General features: G+C 38.8%; 1 protein-coding gene across 2 annotated transcripts in view; it reads left to right on the top strand.

The window, feature by feature from the left end:
- LOC149145934 (uncharacterized) overlaps positions 1-21,913 on the top strand; it is a 264,965-nt gene that overhangs the window by 209,204 nt on the left and 33,848 nt on the right. For both annotated transcript variants that reach the window (XM_089447971.1, XM_089447970.1), the window contains exons 6-9: positions 19,196-19,270; positions 19,481-19,564; positions 19,693-19,754; positions 19,956-20,025. In XM_089447971.1, the coding sequence (XP_089304097.1) occupies positions 19,196-19,270; positions 19,481-19,564; positions 19,693-19,754; positions 19,956-20,025 (291 nt within the window). The remainder of the gene's footprint in view (positions 1-19,195; positions 19,271-19,480; positions 19,565-19,692; positions 19,755-19,955; positions 20,026-21,913) is intronic.

The raw sequence follows: 21,913 nt of genomic DNA, 5'->3' as shown, positions 1-21,913 counted from the left end.
CCTGAATGAGTTATCTGATATACAGATAGAAGGTTGCAGGATAAGGTTGGAACACATAATACATCATTAAACTGACCATTGTCTAGATGAACAGCTCCAGTCCCTACAACACTAAGAGATCTATCATCACCAACATATATATTTTTGGTGTTACAATCATTTAAAGAAGAAAACATGGCTTTGTTTTTGGCCATGTGATAAGAGGCTCCAGAATCAATGAGCCACTCATGAGAATGAGAAGAAGAAGATACATTTAATGCATAGCCAGACCGAGATGCTTGACAACCAAATGCAGAAAGTGCCATTCCTGAAGATGAAGTTGAAGTTGAAGATTGCCCCAAATGGATGTTATGCTTCTTCATTGCTGCTTCCAAGGCTTCCATCTTCTTAAAGCATTTTGATTCTAAGTGGCCATCTCGATTACAAAAATTGCAATGTCTTTGGGTCTTCTTCCCTTTGTTTTTATTTGTCTTATCATTTTGTTGAAATGATTTTTCATTTTGGGGCTGAAATTGCTTAGGACCCTTGTTTGGTTTAGGACCATTCTTTTTAGGATATGACTTCTTAGGATTCTTTGAATTTGGTTGCTGCTGGGCGGCTAACGCTTTCTTGGAAGAGTTTCCAAGATTAAGAAGACCAAGGTGTAAGAGTTTTTCTTGTTCTCTTATTAAAGAATCACAAAAAGAGTCAAAGGAAGGGGGCTTGTAGTCTGTTCCTTGAGAAATGAAGGCTTCTCTTGTAGAATGGAAGGTGGAAACAAACACAGAGTAGGCTGGTCCCAACTTTGTAAGAATGGAATAGATAAGGTTACTATCTTCTTTCTTAACTTTAACACCTTCCAAAAGATATCTAAGGGTCTTGAACTTGGACAAGAAATCTTCAATGCAAGAAAAATTATTAGGGTCCAATGTAAGCAACTCATTTTCAAGTTGATGTGATCCGGATTTAAACAGGAACGCAACAAATTACAGAGATGACCATATACACAAAGATGCAACGGAAATAATACTTCATTTCATTAATGGAAAATACTGAAATATGCTTACAACCAGAAATGGAAATAAACCAGCTAGGGCGAAGGTAGCTTATCTCTGAGAAGAGATGTGATGGCTACATGCCTCTGAACTGTGTTACAATGAGGCTCGAAGGCCTATTTATTGTTGAGAAACAATGGAAAAACCCTTAACATTCCAAAACCTAACCCTAGGAGATGAAACGCCAAACTATGGGCCCCGTTTGGGGTAAATTGGTACATCAACTTCCCGGGGTCGTAACTTTGGCATATGATCTTCGTTTGACGCGTACAATAGCTCATTAGAAAGATCTATCCGAGCACTATCATTGTTGGAACGGGCAACATCGGTCCATGGACCCATGTTGCCCCCGGATTCCCCAAAAAACGTCGTTTAGGGCTTCAAAACGGCTCCGGAAGTTCAGGACCCGAAAAACTGCTAAAAATAGTAAGTTGTGCTACAATTAAGGAAACTGAAAATGCTGAGAAAGACAATGGTGGGGGTCCAGGTGGACTTGGCAGGTGGCCACCAATATCTACCTCGATCATGATGGGCTCTAATTTCATTTTTAATCCCAAAAACTTTATTGATTTGTTTCATTGCTTCATCAGGAGTATCAATTTCTGCAATATGGAATCTAAGATCTGGGGAAATAGACATCTCTATCAATCCACGTGCTTGATCTTGCCTATTTTCCCATTTAGCAGCCTTATCTTCATCCTTCGGTTTCTTTTCTTGGCCTGAGGCTATTCTGTAGAGACCTTTACTTCTAAGTATATCCTCAATGTAAGTCAACCATTGGAAGTAGTTGGTGCTGTCAAGGGTAACTTGGTATTGACTTTCCATTTCAATGGAAACTGAAGCTAAAGATGCTGAAAATAAGTGTTCCAATGGATAGATCTCGAAAAATTAGGCTGGTTTAAAAAAAACGGCTCTGAAAACGGCTTCGAATGAAGAAGTTATGGCTTTTTGAAAAAAAGTTGTTGAAGTTGCCGACGAAGTACGGGAATGTGCGGAAATGAAAAAGTCCGCCCCCACAAAATGGAGACTTGAACCCAAGACCTCTACTCTCTTAAAATAGCTTTGAACCAATTGATCTATATAAAAAATTTGTGAGAGAGAGAGAGAGAGAGAGAGAGAGAGAGGGGGGGGGGTGCTTTGGGTTGCGTGCTTGCTTTGAGAAAGCTCTTTTTCCCTACAAAACAAAAAACACAAAACCCAACACGGACATGCAAAGAAAACGAACCTTATGGCTCGAAGTTAGCTTTAACCGAAAAACTAAATATTTTCAAAAAATGAACCTTGCGGCTCAAAGTTAGCTTTGGCCGGAAACTAAATATTTTCCTCAATGTTTCTGATTTTCCGAGATCACCCTAAGGCGCCGGGAAAAGAGCATACGCATGAGAAAAATCCTTCCTTTCTGTTTCTGATTTGCCCAGATCGCACAGAGTCGTAGGGCAAAGAGCATACACAGAAATGAAAGGTATAGATCCGGTAATAAAAAAAGCTAAATAAACCGAAACCGAAATAAATAGAGAGAAAATAACATTAAACTGCAAATAAACACTGTATACCTCCAGATCTTAAAAATGACGCAGCTAGGGCTACCGGAAACCTTTTCGCGTGAAACGAAAGGGGTTCCTCACTGGAACAGATGCTCCCAACACAACAGAGCAGTCCTCTCGGCCCGAAAGCAGTCAGAAACAGCAGATCTAGGAAACGGCAGTCGGATGCAGTTCTACCGGCTTCAGATTTGGATCACCAATGGACGCAGCCCTCAAATAGCTCTGATACCATGTAGGAATTTACAGGGTAAGTTCCTCAGACAAAACACCAAAAGGACACTGCTCACAACCAGATAGCAGATCAATACACTAGTATTTTGACGTGGTTAAAACCCTCAAAGAGGGAAACAGTCCACGGCCTGAGCCAACGCGACCACTTCAGGCAACTTATTAATAAAAGAATGAAAATTTACATATGTTTCTCTCATGCACGGATTACCCTACAAATGACCCTCCATGCGCTTTAAATAGAATTCATGGACCAATCGGGTGTCAAGCCACGAATCAAGTGTCCGTAATACCGAGGAGAGAATGAACCGTCGGATCACTACATATCGTGACCGTCGGATTGTAAGTTACAAAATGTACAACGGTAAAGAAACACACTTTACCTAACTCTATACCTAACTCTATACTAGACCAAGTTGTACTTAACTATTTCCTATGTGTAGGAATATCCTAACACTTTCTGCCCCAAAATTTGAGATTCTGGATGATTCTTCTGAACGTATCTGGATGGAGTCTTTTCTTCTATTCTTATTTGTTCTTCTGGAGCCTCATGGGTTTCTTCATCATGAATCTGATTTGATGTTGAGGGATAGTCCTCATCATCTTCAAAAACTTCAGATCTTTCCTGTGTAGAGGTATTTCCTTGTTCATCAATCACTACATCAATACTTTCAATGATTTTTCCAAGTCTTTTATTGTAACACTTGTATGCTTTTCTATGGGGAGAGTAACCAAGGAGAATGCCTTCATCTGCTCTAGGTTCGAACTTGCGAAGATTTCATCAGTCCTTTTAATGTAGCACTTGCTTCCAAAATTTTTGAAATATTTCACCGTGGGAGTCTTACCATACCAAAGTTCATGAGGAGTCTGAGTGCTGTTTCCCCGGACATTTGTCTTGTTAAGAATAGTTACTGCAGCAAATGCGGCTTCACCCCAGAAGGTTATGGGAGTTCCAGATTCATCGACCATAGCACGAGCCATTTGTTGAACCGTTCTGTTCATCCTTTCCACTACATTTTGTTGAGGTGTCCTTGTAGCAGAAAATTCCCTTCTTATGCCATGTTCTTCACAAAAATCGAAAAATTCATCTGAGGTAAATTCTCCTCCTCGATCAGATCTGAGACATTTGATTCATCTATATGATTCGTTTTCAACCAAGGCTTTGAATGATTTGAACTTTTCGAAAGCCTCATCTTTATACTTCATGAGTCCTAACCAACACATCCTCGAAAAGTCGTCAATAAACAATATGAAGTACTCTTCACCTCGAGGTGAATTCTTCCTTGTTGGACCACATATATCAGTATGGACAAGTTCAAGTGGCCTGCTAGCTGATCCTTCCTTCTCAGGGAAATTAGTTCTGGTTTGCTTACCAAACTGACATGATTTGCATATTGTATTGTCTGGAATTCTAATGTCAGGAAGATCACGAACCGCCTGATATTTGCATGCTTTCCTTATCTGAGAGAAGCTAAGATGCCCCAATCTTCTGTGCCATAGCTAGTGTTCATCATTCTTGCTTAGATAGCATTGATGTTGTCCTTCTTTGAATATGTATAAATTATTTGGAGTTCTTGTGCCTTTAATCACTGTTTTTCCTGTATCAAGATCACGAACAGTACATCCATTTGATCGAAATATCACCTTTGTTCCTTGATCGCACATCTGACTGACACTCAATAGATTATGCTTTAAGCCATCAACATACATAACATTTCCAGCTTTGACCTTTTCTTTCAACTGAACAGAACCTTTACCTTTTATGAACGCAGGGGTGTCATTTCCAAATGAGACCTTCTTTGCCTTTTCTAAGGCACTATATGATTGAAGCTTTTCTTTATCACCTGTCATATGTTTGGAACATCCACTGTCGATATACCATTGATTTTCTTGTCCTTCTGCATATAAGGCTATCCCACATCTTTCTGGTTGCGGTTCTTTCATTCTCCATGTTTTGGTACTTGAGACTTGTTCCTTCTGAGTTGTCTGCCGAAACCTGCTCTTGCATTCATAATCTTCATGACCGAAGTTGTTACAAATAGAACATTCTATTTCATTTTCAAGAGCAGAAAAGTTATTGTAGGTCCTTTTCATGATCCCAGTCATACTTCTTTGTTTTTGAGCTTCTCTAGTCATGATTGTCTTATAGGCAACACATTGAGCTGCTTTGTGACCAAAGTTATGACAAGAGAAACACTGGCCATTGAAGAAACTCCTGCGATTATCAAATCTACCAACCGAATGATTGTAGTTTCTATTGACATCCATTCTTGAGGCAAATTGAGAATGTTTTACCTGTGGCTGATTGTAGTTTCTGTTCATCCTTAAGGTAGATTGCCCCCGATTTACCTGGTAGTCTCTGTTCATTCTTGAGGTAAATTGTCCCTGATTTACCTGGTGATCTCCATTGAGCCTTTGCTATCGATTGTCAATTTGTTCACTCCTCCTTGCTGCATCAAGATAACTTTTGGAGGTGGACGCTTGAGATGCTTCTTCATTATAACCCAGACCTGTCTTGATTAGTGGAGAACGTTGCACTTTGATAATCTCATCTAAAGTTTCAGATCCTTTAGCAAATCTGAGATTAAGGGCTTTTGTTTTCTCAATTTCTTTTCTAAGCCCCACAATTTCACATTCTAGCTTATCATTATATTTATCTTTTTTGGCAAGTTGGCACGTTAGAGTATCTATAATCATATTCTTTTCCTCTAAACAAACTTTAAGTCTAGAAATTTCTTCATAAAGCCCTTCTTCATTTACAGCATCCAAGAAATCATCATCTTCAAAAGCCATCAAAAGTCTATCATCATTACCTCGTTCATCTTCATCACTATTAGACAATCCATCACTGTCTTCATGCGTGTAATAGCTCTTCTTATTCTGCTTTCTGTTCCATCTGACAGGTTCCTTACCTTTGTCTAGTTTATCTTTATGAGGGCATTTTGCAGCATAATGACCAACTCTTCTACAAGCAAACCATTTGAAAGGAAGCTTACGTCTGAATCTTCCAGCACCCCGTTGAAGGTTCTTGACAAAATTTGATTCTTCCTCTTCTTCTGACATATTTCCTGACTCATAGTAATCTCCTTTGCTTGAAGCCTTGAATGCAGCTTCTCTCCTGTCTGATGGTCCTCCTTTTCTCATTTCGTAAGCAGTTAGAATTCCGTGCAGCTGTGACATGGTAAGGTTCTGTAGATTCTGTTTTTCTTCTATTGCAGAAACCTTTGATTCAAATTTAGAGGACAAAGATCTTAGAACCTTTTCAACCACCACAGCCTTTTTTATTTCTTCACCCAAGTTTTTTATACAATTAACAATCTCATCTATACGTAGGAAATAGTTAGCCACACTTTCATCATTGTGCATTCTGAGATTTTCATACTGAATTCTGAGGGTTTGAAGTTTTGCTCATTTTACCTATTCATCTCCTTCATAGCTCAGAACGATCTTGTCCCATATTTCTTTTGCAGTTTTATACTGCATAACCTTGACGAATTCTGTTTGAGATAGACTCCCTAATAGAGTATTGACAACCTTTTCATTTGTTTCACACTGCTTCTTCTCAGCCGGATTTGTAGGAGTAGTTGAAGGAAATGTGTACCCTGTATCTATGATATCCCAGACTTCTATACCAAGAGATTGAAGATAGGCTGTAATTCTTACCTTCCAATAGACGAAGTTGGTCCCATAAAAAATTGGTGGCCTGATCGATGCTTCTCTCTCGTAGTTGCTCATGATGATAGATCTTCCTTCAAGCGATCAAGCTTCTTCTGAAGGACCTGCTCTGAAACCAATTGTTGGAAATAATACTGAGAGGGGGGGTGAATCAGTATTATCAAGTCAATTATTTTCTTTTTCACACCCAGATCATATACGCTACTTCAGTTAGAGAAAACCGCGTATATACGCAACTACAGTAAAGGAAACCTGTGTATAACTTACAGACTTGTAATTTAATTAATCTTCAAATGTTGATTTAAATCTGTGTGTCAGAACCATAGAAACAATAACCAGGAACAGGAAAAATGCAGACAGTCACACACAAGAACACAAGATATAAGGTGGAAACCCAATGTGGGTGAAAACCACCTGCTGCAATATGTCTCTATCTTTTTCAATTAGAAACTTCTTTTTACAATGATTCTGTACTGGTGCAGTCCTTTACCAGTACGCAGGCTGCAACCTGCAGAGAGCTACAACCCTCTCTTGTTCTCCAGCTTCTCCTGAAAGGAAGCTACAACCCCCTTAGCTCTTGCACTAGCCAAGATACTAGTACGTAGGTGCTGGTCTACAGAAGGCTACAACCTTCTCTTTCTTCCAGGACCACGTTTCATAAATTTTCAGACTGGATCCATGAACATCAATCAATCATCAAGAATTTCTGTATCAAACAATCTACTTTTCACCAATTAAAACTGAATCAAATCGACACTTCTCTGACAGCTGTACCCAGAACACAGTAACAGTGACCACACACCAAATTCTGAACCCAGAACACTGCAGCAACAAACAAAAGCAGCTAGAACACAATTCAAGAGACATACGCTACTTCAATAACCAGAAACCTGCGTGCATACGCTTCTGTGTTTGGACCAACCTGCGTATACGCTGTTTTTACTCACAAAACCAGCGTGTATACGTGCCTTCGATTCACCGAACCTGTGTACAGATCTACAACGGATAATTCACTCTTCCAAATATTCAGTTATTAGTTAACCCAGATTACCAGATTTATAGATCAAGCATGCGCCACATATAACGGATCAAAATCATACAAAGATACTATTATTCAAGCCTTAAGATTATGATTCATCAATAAACTTATCCTTCTCCTTGCGCTCAGGTTCCTCCTTCATTCAGATCCAGATCTGCACCATAACCCAATCACTAGTATTCCAGATCTATCACTTTATCAGATATTCAATAATTCAGATGATCCTTTGCCAAATGATCTCCTTCCTCTTTTATAGTCTTAGGTCTTTCACAATACCACGGTCCAAAACCATAACAAAACAATACCATGGATCCAATACTTGGGATCAACACTTCTGACGAGATACCATGCCCCAAAACCATAGGTTCAAATTCGAAGGACTAAATACCAAGGACCAAAAATAAGTTTTCCAACATGTACGCGCTTTTCCTTGCGTGAAAGTGCGTGTATACGCATACGCGTCTTTGTAACGTCTAACCTGCGTTTATACGCGTCTTCGTCTAGGTGAACCTGCGTATATATCTTTTCCTTCATTCTGAGAGCCTGTACTGAGATTTGTCACCAGAGTGAGTTGCCATCAAGGACAACACCTATGCCATACCAGTGCCATAGTGCCAACCTGTGTCATAATGCCAACAGGAGGGTTTTGTGTTTTAAGGAAGTTGGTTTCCTAAGTGTTGAACTAATGTAATTATTAAGGTTTTGTGTGATTTTAATGAGAGACGCTAGAATAGGGAATTAATCAAGTATAGTGAGGCATATTTATAAATGTTCTCGAATGTAGGAGAACATGAGAGAATCAGGATAGTTGAGAGATTGAGAGATTTGAGAATTAATTGTAAAACTTAGATTAGGAGTTAGTTCATGATTTTGTGGATTAGAGAGGATCCTTAGAGATAAGGAAGAGATTTTAGGATTTTGTTGAGAAGGTTATGGATCTAAACCAGGAATTGGTTGTAGAATCCTTTTGTATAAATGTAAGCCTAAAAGGCATAGTCAAGTTAGATAGTTAGCTGGTTAGCTAGTTAGAGGTTTGATTGTAAGCCTATGGGCAGGTAGGAAAACAGAGGCCACTGATTAGAATATCAGGCCAGAGAGAGAGAGACTCGTATGTAAATATTTATTTATCAATACAGAGAATTCGATTTTGAATTGTGTGGTGTGTATTGATTAATGGAGTTATGAATTGTGTGTGAATTAGAAGTTTCTGCATAGTATATGTATGCAGGTGGAGTTCGAGCAGAACATAGAGAAGAAGTGATATGAAGGATCGTATTGGATCGCTTGAATCCATTCGAAGGATCACAGTCGAGATTCAGGAGTGACTGTGTTAAGAACATGCGGAGTTAAATCAAGAGCGAGTTGTGTTGCAGAACAACCAAAAACCAGAAACCTTGAAGAAAACTGAAACCACAGAAGAACACTGAAGAAATGGCATAAAAACAAAGTAACGGGAAGGATGAAGAAGTGAGGTGTCGATGCATAGGAGCCGTTGGATCTTTGAGATCAACGAATGAGGTTGAAGGCGATGGGCGACCAAGATTAAGTTGCGTCGCATAAAGTAAAAGGAATGAACGATGGAGATTAAACCCAAATGCTTGCGGAAGAAGAATGGCGGAGGAATAGATCTGGATCGTTAGATCGACAGAACCATTAGATCGACGGTTATTACATGGGCAAAATGCGTGAGCGTTAATGCGCGAGAAAAGTAGTTTCGTAGGCGGAAATGGTTTATCGGGTGGAGAAAAAGTGGTAAGTGGTAATCGGAGTGGTCACCCGATTCCATTAATCAACCGACACGTAGCACGTTGGAGGAGAGAGAAAACTGCTTTATCGGGCAGGTAATACTCATGCAAGTGGCTCACCCGATATCATTATTAACCGTTGGATCAAATGGGTTTTGATCAACGGTGGAGGATCACCGATTAGTTTTGTTGATCAGGTGAACGAACAACCGTCGGATTGAATGGTAAGATCGACGGCGGAGATTGAAGCCAATAAGGCTTGGGAAAGAGCGGACCCGAGAAGTTTATCAATGCGAGTTAAGTGATTTGAGTTCTGGCGGATGAATGGGTTTAAGTGGTGATACGACGCGACAACCGTTGATCTGGTGGAGTGAAATCAACGGTGGAGGCTGAATGCGATGAGAGAGCATCGATAAATGTGCAAAGGCCGAGGAAAGGTGAAAAGGTAAGGTTAAGTGCGGTTTATGTAATATTTCTATTATACGAGAGTTATAATAGAAATAGCAGAGTTAAAGGTATTTTGGGTTAAGTCAGGTTTAACCAAAGTCTAACCATGGTATGGTTAAGAAGAGCGGATATTAAGAAAACCAAAGGTTAAGAAGGGTTGAATTAAGTTCCGCTCAAAAGGATTAATTAAGGGCCAGATTATGTATAGTCAAATATAACGTTTCCGCATAAAACTTAATTAAGAACATTAAACCTTGGTTTAAGAAGGTTTTCATCATGGATCAGGTGATTAAGGCCTGGGACCAGTGACATGCAATTTTATTTGCATAATGTGGGTATTGTTGGCTTAGCCCAACATCATTTGGTATCAGAGTAGAATTGTGGTTGAAACAATTGATATCATAACAGAATAAGGAAATTCTGTGTAAAAGGTCTTTGAGAAAATTTAGAATAGAGTTATGTTTTAAGATGTGTATGCAGGCAAGAGGAGATCATATTCTAATTTGACAAATAGTAGGCACACAGAGATAATGTGTAGCAGAATATTGGGAGAACTTGCAGATGCAAGGAAACAAAGAACAATCCATTCAAAGTGCAGGTGAATGGTAGAACAAGATCATGCAGAGGTCTTGAAGGTGAGATGATATGTTTTTATTATAATTTGATTTGAAGATTGGAGAGTTTGTGGTCTTTATATTGATGCACAGGTAGCAGCATAAGAAGGTGAGAAAATTGCAGCAACCTAGAGCAAGGAGTGCTCAATTGGTTCCAGAGGAAAGAACTAGAGAGATGCCAAAAGACTGAGCTTAGAGGAGAGAAGCTTAGTGAGGCATATGTAGCAAGAAGGAGACTTGTTACTGCAGAGGTATTGTTGCAGCTCACAAAGGCAATTCCACAGAGGATGTGGGTAGAATTGCTAAGGGATGAAGGAAGCTGGTAAGAGTTTCTAAGTGAAAGAAGAGGTGGTCAGAACCTAGTATTTCATTAGTGATTGAAATACAAGAGGACAGTTGTGTTCTTAGAAGATGCAGATGAGTTGAAGCCTAGAAGGAGCAGAGAGAAGTGCTCAAAAGAGGTTCCAGAGATAGAGAACCAAGTGCTTGCCAAAAGACCAAGTACAGAGGAAAGCTTGGTGAGGTAAGTGGCAGTAGGGAGGACTTGCTGTTGTAGAGGCTTTAATGCAGCTCATAGTAAGTGAGTAAGGAGCTCATGAAGATAGAGAAGGAGAAAATGACTACTGATAGTCATAGCAGAGGTTTTGAGGAAAACCACAGCAGAAAAAAAAGTGAAGAAAGAGAATGCCAAGGTAAATGGCAAGAGGATGAGTCAAGAGGAAATTGACAAAGAGATTGCTGAGATGAAAGAACAACTCAATGTATTAAGGATGATACTGGAGGAAAACCAAAGACTAGGTTGGGTCTTGAAGAAAAAGCCAGTGAAGTGGTCTAAGTTACAGAGAAGGCTACAACAAAAGCAAGTAAAGTGGCTGATGGAAAAACTCAGAGAAGTTAAGTTGGAAATGGAAGTTTCTATTTGTGAACCAGAGCAGGGTGAAATTCTGGGTGAAGAAGAAGGAATTATTGATGATTTTTTGAACTGTTGGACAAATGCAGACCAGCAGGAGAATGTAAAACCTTATATTGTTGAATCTAATAATTTTGATGTGATTACAGGTTTTCAGAGGATGAACAATCTTTTGAAGCTGTCAAAAGTATGGAAGAGTATCTTTCAAAAGATAAAAACTCTGAAGTAAAGAATGATGGAGAATGTCTCTTGAATGAGAAAAGCAGTGAATTATTGCAACAAAAAGAATTTAGTAATACATTGATGTTTGAAGCTGTGACAACAAAGGAAAAATTTCTTGTGAAAGGAGATGAAATTCAGTTTGAAGAACTGATATGTGAAGCAACAGTTGAGACTGTTGAACCTTGTAATTTTCAAATTGATAATTTGTGTATAAATGCAGGAATCATAAGTAATGATGAAGTACTTATGAAATGTCATAGAGAACTTGAGTTGCTGGAGTATTTGCTGGGAAATTCAGAGTATGACAGTGTGATTGCAGAGGAAGGAGTTCACTACAGTGGACAAGAGCAGAAAGACATCATTAGAGCAGATGATGTGGAGGGGAGACTAACTGATAGTCTTGAGAGTACATTAGAGAATTCTTTAGAAAATTCTTTAAAGAGGTTGAATCAACATACTGATGTGTTGATAGAAGAGGAGAAATCAGAGCAGCATATTGAAGTGTTGCCAAAGGAAGAAGAGGCACTGAGGCCTTATGTTTTTGATTTTAATAATTGTTTTGTGAGTGCAGGTTTAGATGCAGATGCTAGAAGAAATTTGGCACAGATGAGCAGCCAAGTAAAGACGGTAGAAGAGGATTATGTGGAAGAATTTAATGCATGGAACAGAGATGTTCAATTGCTAGAGAGAATGCTGGAAAGTCAGGATTCAATGCAGAAAGAGATAATCATGAAAGAGAGTAAGGATGAAAGGAAGGCAGAAAAAGTAAGCATAGGAGTAAGAGTAAGAGTAAGAATTCGACAACTTCAAAGAGAAGAACAGCAACTTGAAGAGTTAGTGGACAACAGTAACAACCTGAAACAAAGAGAAAGAGGTAACAGTGAGTGGCAGAGTATGTACCAGTCCAAGGATGTGTTGGAGATGGAGATTGAAGAATTATGGCAATTGATGATGAAACAGTCCATATGGAGGAGATTGACAGCAGCAGGAAGGATGATCAATTAGAACTTGAACCTGATTGGCAAGGAGAGGAAGATGAAACAGAAGACAACAGACATACAGCAGCAGCAAAGGTGCAGAGCATTCAGACAACTACAAACTAAAGTTTGGGACCCTGGAGGTTTTCTATCAACATATGAAGACACATGATTAGGAGATCATGAATGTTTTCTACTTTGGGAGTCTGATGCAGGAGCATTCAACTCAGAAGAATCATTGTATTTTAGTAGACATAGGGGGGTCTTGTGTTTTAAGGAAGTTGGTTTCCTAAGTGTTGAATTAATGTAATTATTAAGGTTTTGAGTGATTTTAATGAGAGAAGCTAGAATAGGGATTTAATTAAGTATAGTGAGGCATATTTATAAATGTTCTCAAATGTAGGAGAACATGAGAGATTTAGGATAGTTGAGAGATTGAGAGATTTGAGAATTAATTGTAAAACTTAGATTAGGAGTTAGTTCATGATTTTGTGGATTAGAGAGGATCCTTAGAGATAAGGAAGAGATTTTAGGATTTTGTTGAGAAGGTTATGGATCTAAACTAGGAATTGATTGTAGAATCCTTTTGTATAAATGTAAGCCTAAAAGGCATAGTTAGCTAGTTAGCTAGTTAGAGGTTGTGAGTTAGAGGTTTGATTGTAAGCCTACGGGCAGTTAGGAAAACAGAGGCCACTGATTAGAATATCAGGCTAGAGAGAGAGAGACTCGTCTGTAAATATTTATTTATCAATACAGGGAATTCGATTCTAAATTGTGTGGTGTGTATTGATTAATGGAGTATGAATTGTGTGTGAATTAGAAGTTTCTGTATAGTATATGTATGCAGGTGGAGTTCGAGCAGAACACAGAGAAGAAGTGATATGAAGGATCATATTGGATTGCTTGAATCCATTCGAAGGATCACAGTCGAGATTCAGGAGTGACTGTGTTAAGAACATGCAGAGTTAAATCAAGAGGGAGTTGTGTTGCAGAACAACAAAAAACCAGAAACCCTGAATAAAACCGAAACCACAGAAGAACACTAAAGAAATGGCATAAAAACAAAGTAACGAGAAGGGCGAAGAAGTGAGGTGTCGATGTATAGGAGCCGTTGGATCTATGAGATCAACGAACGAGGTTGAAGGCGATGGGCGATCAAGATTAAGTCGCGCAACATAAAGTAAAAGGAATGAACAACAGAGATTAAACCCAAATGCTTGAGGAAGAAGAATGGCGGAGGAATAGATCTGGATCGTCAGATCAACAGAACCGTTAGATCGACGGTTATCGCATGGGCAAAAAGCGTGAGCGTTAATGCGCGAGAAAAGTAGTTTTGTAAGCGGAAATGGTTTATCGGGTGGAGAAAAAGTGGTAAGTGGTAATTCGGAGTGGTCACCCAATTCCATTAATCAACCGACACGTAGCACGTCGAGGAGAGAGAAAACCGCTTTATCGAGTGGGTAATTCTCGTGCAAGTGGCTCACCCGATATCGTTGTTAACTGTTGGATCAAATGGGTTTTGATCAACGGTGGAGGATCACCGATTAGTTTTGTTGATCGAGTGAACGAACAACCGTTGGATTGAATGGTAAGATCGACGACAGAGATTGAAGCCGATAAGGCTTGGGAAAGAGCGGAACCAAGAAGCTTATCAACGCGAGTTAAGTGATTTGAGTTCCGGCGGATGAATGGGTTTAAGTGGTGATACGATGCGACGACCGTTGATCTGGTGGAGTGAAATCAACGGTGGAGGATGAACGCGATGAGAGAGCATCGATAAATGTGCAAAGGCCGAGGAAAGGTGAAAAGGTAAGGTTAAGTGCGGTTTATGTTATATTTCTATTATACGAGAGTTATAATAGCAATAGTAGAGTTAAAGGTATTTTGGGTTAAGTCGGGTTTAACCAAAGTCTAACCATGGTATGGTTAAGACGAGCGGATATTAAGAATTAACCAAAGCTTAAGAAGGGTTGAATTAAGTTCCGCTCAAAAGGATTAATTAAGGGTCAGACTATGTATAGTCAAATATAACGTTTCCACATAAAACTTAATTAAGAACATTAAACCTTGGTTTAAGAAGGTTTTCACCATGGATTAGGTGATTAAGGCCTGGGACTAGTGACATGCAATTTTATTTGCATAATGTGGGTATTGTCGGCTTAGCCCAACATCATTTGATCTCTTCCTATCGAAGAGCTGTCCACATCTCCTCCCAACTGGGAAGAGAAGCCCTGCCCAAGATGCTTTGGACAAAGGTTTCCTAGTCTTCAGTGACTGCATTCAAGGCAGTCCTGACCATAAATTTAGCATCTGGTGTAGCCCCTATGGAATTTAGTTGGTCATAGATCCTTTGCAACCTGAGAAGGAAGGGATCGATTTCTTCTCCTAACTCTCAAGCAACATCTTTCGCTGAATGGAAGTTGCCTCGTACAATGTGGTCAAGGCCTCCCACATTTCCCTTGCTGTGTCTTTCTCAGCAATATGTGGGATCACATGATCCTTGACCCCGTCCAAGATCATGCACTTTGCTTTTGCCTGAGCCTCCTCGTACTTCTTGAGAGGATCAACATCGACCAGAACAACAACCGTACTCAAGGCATAATCTTTGATGCAATTTTTATCCAAAACTACCAGGATGCTGGCCTTTCAGATGACGAAGTTGGATGCTCCATCCAACCTGTCCTGATCCCTCAGTCCGTTAATGACCATCTTTGCTCGAATAAATATCGAACTGTTTCTCTTCTCCCTCTTTCGTTGCTGCCCCAACAAAACTCGGATCTGGATTTCTTTGGTGCTAGAAATCCTCTAAGGAACAAGCTTCCTTTGAATTTCGATTTTCTTCACAGAAATCCTTCTACCAACCACTGTCGAACCACCCCTCTCTAATCTCTCTTTGTCACTGCTCAGCACTGGATTTCTTGGCAAGAAATCTTCTGAGGAACTGATTCTCTATACTTTGCTTCTGCCCCACTAGGTACTGTTTTGCATCAACAGAATCAGCACCCCACCTGCAATTCCAGATGAAATCTGCGCTGCACCTCTAGCCACGACAACCGGAAAAACGAGACTCAATAGTCTCCGCGCTTGGCCCAGTAACCACTGCGCTTCCCTTTGCAACAACAATGTCACCCAATCAGGTTGACGCAGGCTTTGCGTGAGCCTCCCTTGGTGACTGCGTCACCCCTCCTCTGCTCTCTTGGCCTGAAATTGCGCTGTCTCTCGGGACAACTGTCTTCACGCACAAATTTTCCTCTGTCCTTTCGCTGATGGCTTCAGTCCTCCTTGATCTGCAATTGCTCTGATACCATGTGAAAATTTTTGAATCTAACAAACCAGAAATCCTACTGCAGTAAACTGATTTGCATTACCTACTTGTGTTCTTCATTTTAACAAGTTATTTTTATAAATATTCAGAAAATATTAATGCAAATACACTGCAGCCTACACCAATATACAGATCAAGTACTGAAAAATAAATGAGACAACCACACAAAGAACACACTTATTTTTGGACTAAACATTCCCAAAAAAATCCAATGTGGGAAAACTAGTGCAGCAGATATGAGGGTTTTATTATTAAGCAGATTTCTGAATACAACTAGGGTGCCAAATCTGGCTCACCCAACAGAGAATAAACTCGACAGAAGTACCTCTATCCGAAGACAGATATTTTGGCGAATCTAGCAACTAGATGAACAAAGCCCACATGTGACTGCACTATCCCCAGTGTTGTGCAGCGATGGTTGCTCCCAGCTCTGTGCTGGAACTGCGTCACCTCCTCTAGGAGCTGCGTCACCCTCCCAGTGAGCCTTCCCGGCTCATAAATCGATTTGCTGAACTGATGCCCGATCTGCCTCACAGAAACCCTAGCGCTGCCTTTGCGTGGCTGCGTCAACCCCTCTAGCTTCTGCGTCACCCACTTGGAGCTGCTCTCTCTCCCTGGCGCTGCACTGCCTCTCTGTTATGTATTCTTGGCCTTGAATGAAAGTCCTGCTGCTGAACTGCCCCTCTTTGCACTAGAAGCTTACTTCGAAATTCTTAGCAAACCACGCCCCAAAATTTCGATCTAGCTCAAGTGCTGCTGTCTTTGTGTGTGTTCTCCAATTGACCCCAAGCCTTCCTTTATACTTTTCCTATTGAGAAATCAACGACCGTGATCTAATCTCTAATCAATGGCTAAGATTAAATTAGACTTGATCCTAGTCACTTAGAAGCTTTTCACCCATATTTACGTTAATTCACTTTAATTATTTTAATTTCCTAAGTTTTAACTTAGTTTTAACTTAGGCACCATTAAAAATAATTAATTATTTGAATAACATGCACTCCTGGTGGAATTTCTCCAAACAATTTCTGGGTCTTGGAGATCTCATGTGTTCTATTCCCTCCACAAAATTTTGAAGCTAGAGCACATCCAAGGCTACCCAAAAAATCAACAACCAACAATGATTAATGATGTTTTACTTTTGTTGTAGAGGCCTTTTAGAGCCTCCTTGGTTGTGTTTTTGTTCTGATCTCTATATCATGTATGTATTAGACAGTGCACTGGGTGCCAATTTGATATAATGGATATATTCATGAGCCTACTTTGATCATATGTTGTCTTCTTTCCATATTCTAATGCTTTGTGTTTGGAAACATGAATGAAAATCTTTAAAATTATGTTTTGTCATAAAAAAAAAAATATATATATATATATATATATATATATATATATATATAATGTATTTTTTACAATGACTGAGTCATTGAAATCAACTAGGCCGAGTCAACACTGAGTCGGAGTCAGAGTCAGAGTCAACCCTCAGCCGGTTCCGAACCCGAGTTGGAGTTTTAAAACATTGGTACCAATATATGTCCGTCATGCAGCAAATGAAATAACAATTTTATGAAACACATATAGAGCATAAAAATCACTAGCACGTACCACAGATTAATAGATAGAAGAACACTGTGAAATTGAAACCCCAAAGTCTTTCTATTATGAGAAACACAATTCCAACAGAGCAAGGCTCAGTTCTTGCATTACAGATTACATCATCCAAAGATGAGATGAGGAGTTCAATAGCTTCCTTATATAGAAAATGAGAGGATAAAACCCTCCAAGTGGAAATAACGGCTAGTTGGCTTGATTCTCATTAAAGTAATCCCATATATTGATCTTTCTTTGAAAATAACTTGATCTCCATCGTTGATTTTTTATTTTTGAGGAAAAATTCGAATTTCTCTTAAAACCCATTTTTTATTAATCCAAAAAATAGTATTTCAGACTAATATCCTCAAAAAATTCACTTGGATTTAACCACCAAGGTCCAAGGGGTCAAATTTTCTTAAAACATTCGTTTTTCGCTTGGTGGGGCTCTTTCAAAAATTAATTCTTCTTTGACCCACGGATTTTTGATTATTTTCCACTTGGAGAGAATTTATTCTCTCAAATGATTTTTTGTCTCAACATTAATTAATTTTCTAGCTTAGGATTTTTTATTTAATTTTACAAGAAAAAATAATTAATTGACTCTAGAGGTGATCAATAATTTTTTTCCACCCAAAAATATTTTAGCCACGGTGTCTAACTATGATTAACGAATCCGTTGCACTAAAATATTTTTTACATCAAGATATTACAGATTAATTCAACCCCTAGAAGGGGAAATACACATTTAGACATAGACTCTCAAGACATTACCCAATTCTGTGACACAATATGATTTAGTATGAAACCAAGTGTCTATAATAAAATAGTTTAGCCATGTTGTCTGACTATGAGTAACCATGCACTAAAATATTCCTAAACACACTTTTACATACACTCAATAAGCACTTGGACTCAGCTAAGACCTTGTCAACGAATTCCACCCTAGTTTTGGGGTTATAGCTGGAAGAAAAGCTCTGCCGATTATCTGTGTTTACAAACACACATAATTCGGGGAGGTTAAAAAACTTCATAGGATGAAATCCTTTGACAAAAATCATAGACTTACCTAGGTGTTGTTAAATGGCTTAATGGTCATACTAGTATCATCTACAATAATTTTGCAGAAATTGGGTTTATAATGATAGAACTGGAAGCTGAATGATGACATTGATTTGAAAAAATTTTGATCCGCTGCTTTGTACTCTGCTTCTTGGATTGTTAATAAAGTGTGGTTAACAGATCCCAAGCAATATTGGCAGGAGGTTGACCAGCTAGAAATAGTTGCAGGTATCATTAGAGGAGGTGAGTATGGAGATGCAAAACCAATAACATGTTATAACTATTAAAATGCCACAAAATAAACTGTAGGCTTATTTCTTTCGAACTCTTGCATACCAAAAAATTGTAAAATCAATTTTAAAATTTAATGTGCTGATTAACATGAGAAAAATCCCCAAAACCTCAAATATGACAACTTTTTTGTTACGGTGCCACTATCAAGGTTTAACTGAGTATAAGCAAGGTATGCTTCTAATAAACTAATTCTACCCTTGTTTCTGAATCCCGACCCAGCACATAAATGTAGTTTTGATTCATAATACACGTACAGCGATGCTTTTATCTGTCAATGTATCAATTTATGATAGTATGTTCTTCCTTGCATTCAATTTATGTTATATTGAATATTGGTTTTGCTTCTTGATATTGACTGTTCCTGTTCTTGAAAAAGAGAATTTTGGTCAAAGAGATTCATTTACATATATAAACAAACAGGACACAATGGATTTCTGCTTCTGATAGCATTAACTATTATATCATAAAGTGTGTTTTTTTTTTTTGTCGTAGGGTATTTCAGTTATGCTAGAGAAGAACCGAGGTCTCCTGAAGCTTCAGCTAAACAGTGCTAATATTGGAGATGAGGTATCCTCGATTTTTGCAAAGTAATTGCCTTGGAGGAGGAAAGTCATAGCAAAGTGATGTCATGTTATTTCATTTCATTTTCATTATAAATCAATGTAGTGCTTTGATCCTTAATTTTTCCATATTTTGCAAATGTTTTGACATGATTTTGCTCTGCATGTACCGCGACTGGAAGATACTGGCTATTCATAATGTTTAATTATTGTGCAGGGTGCTAAGGCTCTTGCAGAAATGCTGAAAAAGAATAGCTGCTTATCCGTTATAGAGCTCAACAACAACATGATTGATTATTCTGTACTATATCCTTCCCTTTTCCAGTTTACATTTACAATGCTGTAGCGATGATGTGAATGATTGTTGCATTTTCAATTATATAAAATGTCCAGATTGTTTAAATGAAAATTGCTTGGAAATGATAAAAGGGATTTTCGGCTCTGGCTGAAGCTTTGATTGAAAATAAGACAATTCGAGCCATACATCTGAAGTAAGTAAAAACTTCCTGTGCAAAGTTCCTCCATGGCTGTAATTTTTTGACTGAATTTATCACTTGTAGTCCAAAATAATTGGTCATTCTTATATGATGGTGATACTTTGACCAAAATGCAGATTATACTTTTCTGGGCTCCAATTATCAATTGATCTGAGGTTGACTTACCTCTTTTTACTGTTTTTTCATTGATTATAGTGGGAATTATGGTGGTGCTCTTGGAGCGTCTGCTTTTGCAAAAGGACTTGAAGTGAACAAATCTTTGAGGGTATGTATTTCAACTCTAAGATTTTAAAAATGCTACCCGAAGCATAAGATTTCTGCTTGCCCTTTCAGATCAGGTTCTCTTGATGTGTAATGTGTGCCAATACTACACAATAATCATCCATGGAATTAATTCCTTCTAGACAAGATAATGTTTATATGTTAAATGATATGCTTGGTAATCAATGAACTTTGTGAATGGTATCATGTTTTAGGACTTGAATCTTAAAGTTGGTTATTATCTAACTAAAAATGTTGAATTAGGACGTCCATTCTTGGGGCATGGAGTCTAGTGCTATCTTTATAAAAATAAACATAATTCATAGTATGTATACCTAAATTATGGTACTTAGGATATTAATATAATTATTAAAAGGTGCATCACAACATAGCTTTATGTGGAAGGTCATCTTGAGGCCTACTATAGTGTCCCCATTTTCAATTTCCCTTATGATGCAGTTAGGATGGATTTCCAGGATGTGTGACAACTAGGTCACAAGAGCGAGATTGCAACATCAGTGGGCGTGGAGGGTTTTGGAGTTTTATGGGGTCCGATGGAGTTTGCTTGTAATGTCCCCATTTTCAGTTTCTTCTATAGTACAGTCAGGATGGATTTCCAGGGTATGTGATTGATCCGTAAATTGTTGTGGATATTCCACTAGATAGTTCGTCACAATAGATTTGATAATAATATATTAAAATTATGAATTTTTACACTATTACAGTTTTATTAAAATTCTAGATCTGTAAATTTAACTGTAATTAGTGCATGCACGCGAATGAAAATTATGCAGAAAAGTAGAGAACGACAAAATAAGCTCTCATACACACACATAAGACATAAGATATGCTCTGGGTAACCTTTTCGGGAGAGAACCCAGCGGGAAGGTGAGGCCGCTTCGCTCTCTTTCTCTGTCTGGAAAATAACGTTGCAAGTACAAAGAAGTAATGACTGTGGCTCGTGGGCTGCTACAGTTTACGGATCCTCTCTGTGTGCTCTACCTCTTATCTCTTTTGGCTATCTTTGCTCAACTATGGAACAAAATGCTCTTGAAAGAATGGAATGCCTCTTCCTCTTAGTGGCTCGGTTAAGTTTGACTAAGTTACTAGATAGACTCTTCTAGAGTCTTTTACATCAAAAACATGTGGCTAGCCCCTTTTCCATGAATAATGGGGCTGACGTAACATCCGCCCGAACTATAGATGTGAAAACATGAAGGTCAATTTCTGAGTGGCATAACTTTTGCATACAAACTTCGATTGACATGCTTCTTGCGCCGTTGAAAAGATCTTTGTGTGTAGGATAGCACGAAAAGGTGCGACACCAAAGAAGCAAAGTTTTACCCCCCAAAAAACCTCATTTGATGCCTCAAAACGCTCCCGGAAGTTTTCAGACCCCGTTTTGCCAAACTTCGTCCCGCCGGTAAAAACAGTCCTATGATCTGATTCCTCCACTTTTTCCACTACAAATGCATCAAGATGGATGACAAACAATATAATGATCCGATTCGGATCACATCTCCCCATTTTGGGAGTATTTTGGTCTCCAAAAGATTTTACTGAATGAGGTGAGGAAATTTTCCTCCACCTTCTCTTTGGCGTACCATTTAGCTTTGCCCGGGAGTTGTTCCTTCAACCTAATCTGCCAAAGGTCATGCTGCCCATGTCTTATAGTTTTGGACCTCTTTTGCAAAGCTATATCTTCTGTCAACTCTGCCCGAGCGTCTGGTGCCAAATCCTCCATAGAAGGTAGGACCTGTTCTTGTTCCTGATCTAGCATGGAAGGCTCATAGGGTTTCAAATTCTCTACATTCACAATTGAGTAAATGTGCATATATGGTGGTAAACTGAGTCGATATACATTATCACCCACCTTTTTCAGTATCTCAAAG

Source organism: Pinus tabuliformis, chromosome X (assembly GCF_031772625.1).
Source record: "Pinus tabuliformis cultivar Carrire ecotype Pingquan chromosome X, CPIR1, whole genome shotgun sequence".
NCBI lineage: Eukaryota > Viridiplantae > Streptophyta > Pinopsida > Pinales > Pinaceae > Pinus > Pinus tabuliformis.
Note: the sequence above shows the minus strand (reverse complement) of the source record. Positions and strands in the feature narration are given on the sequence as shown.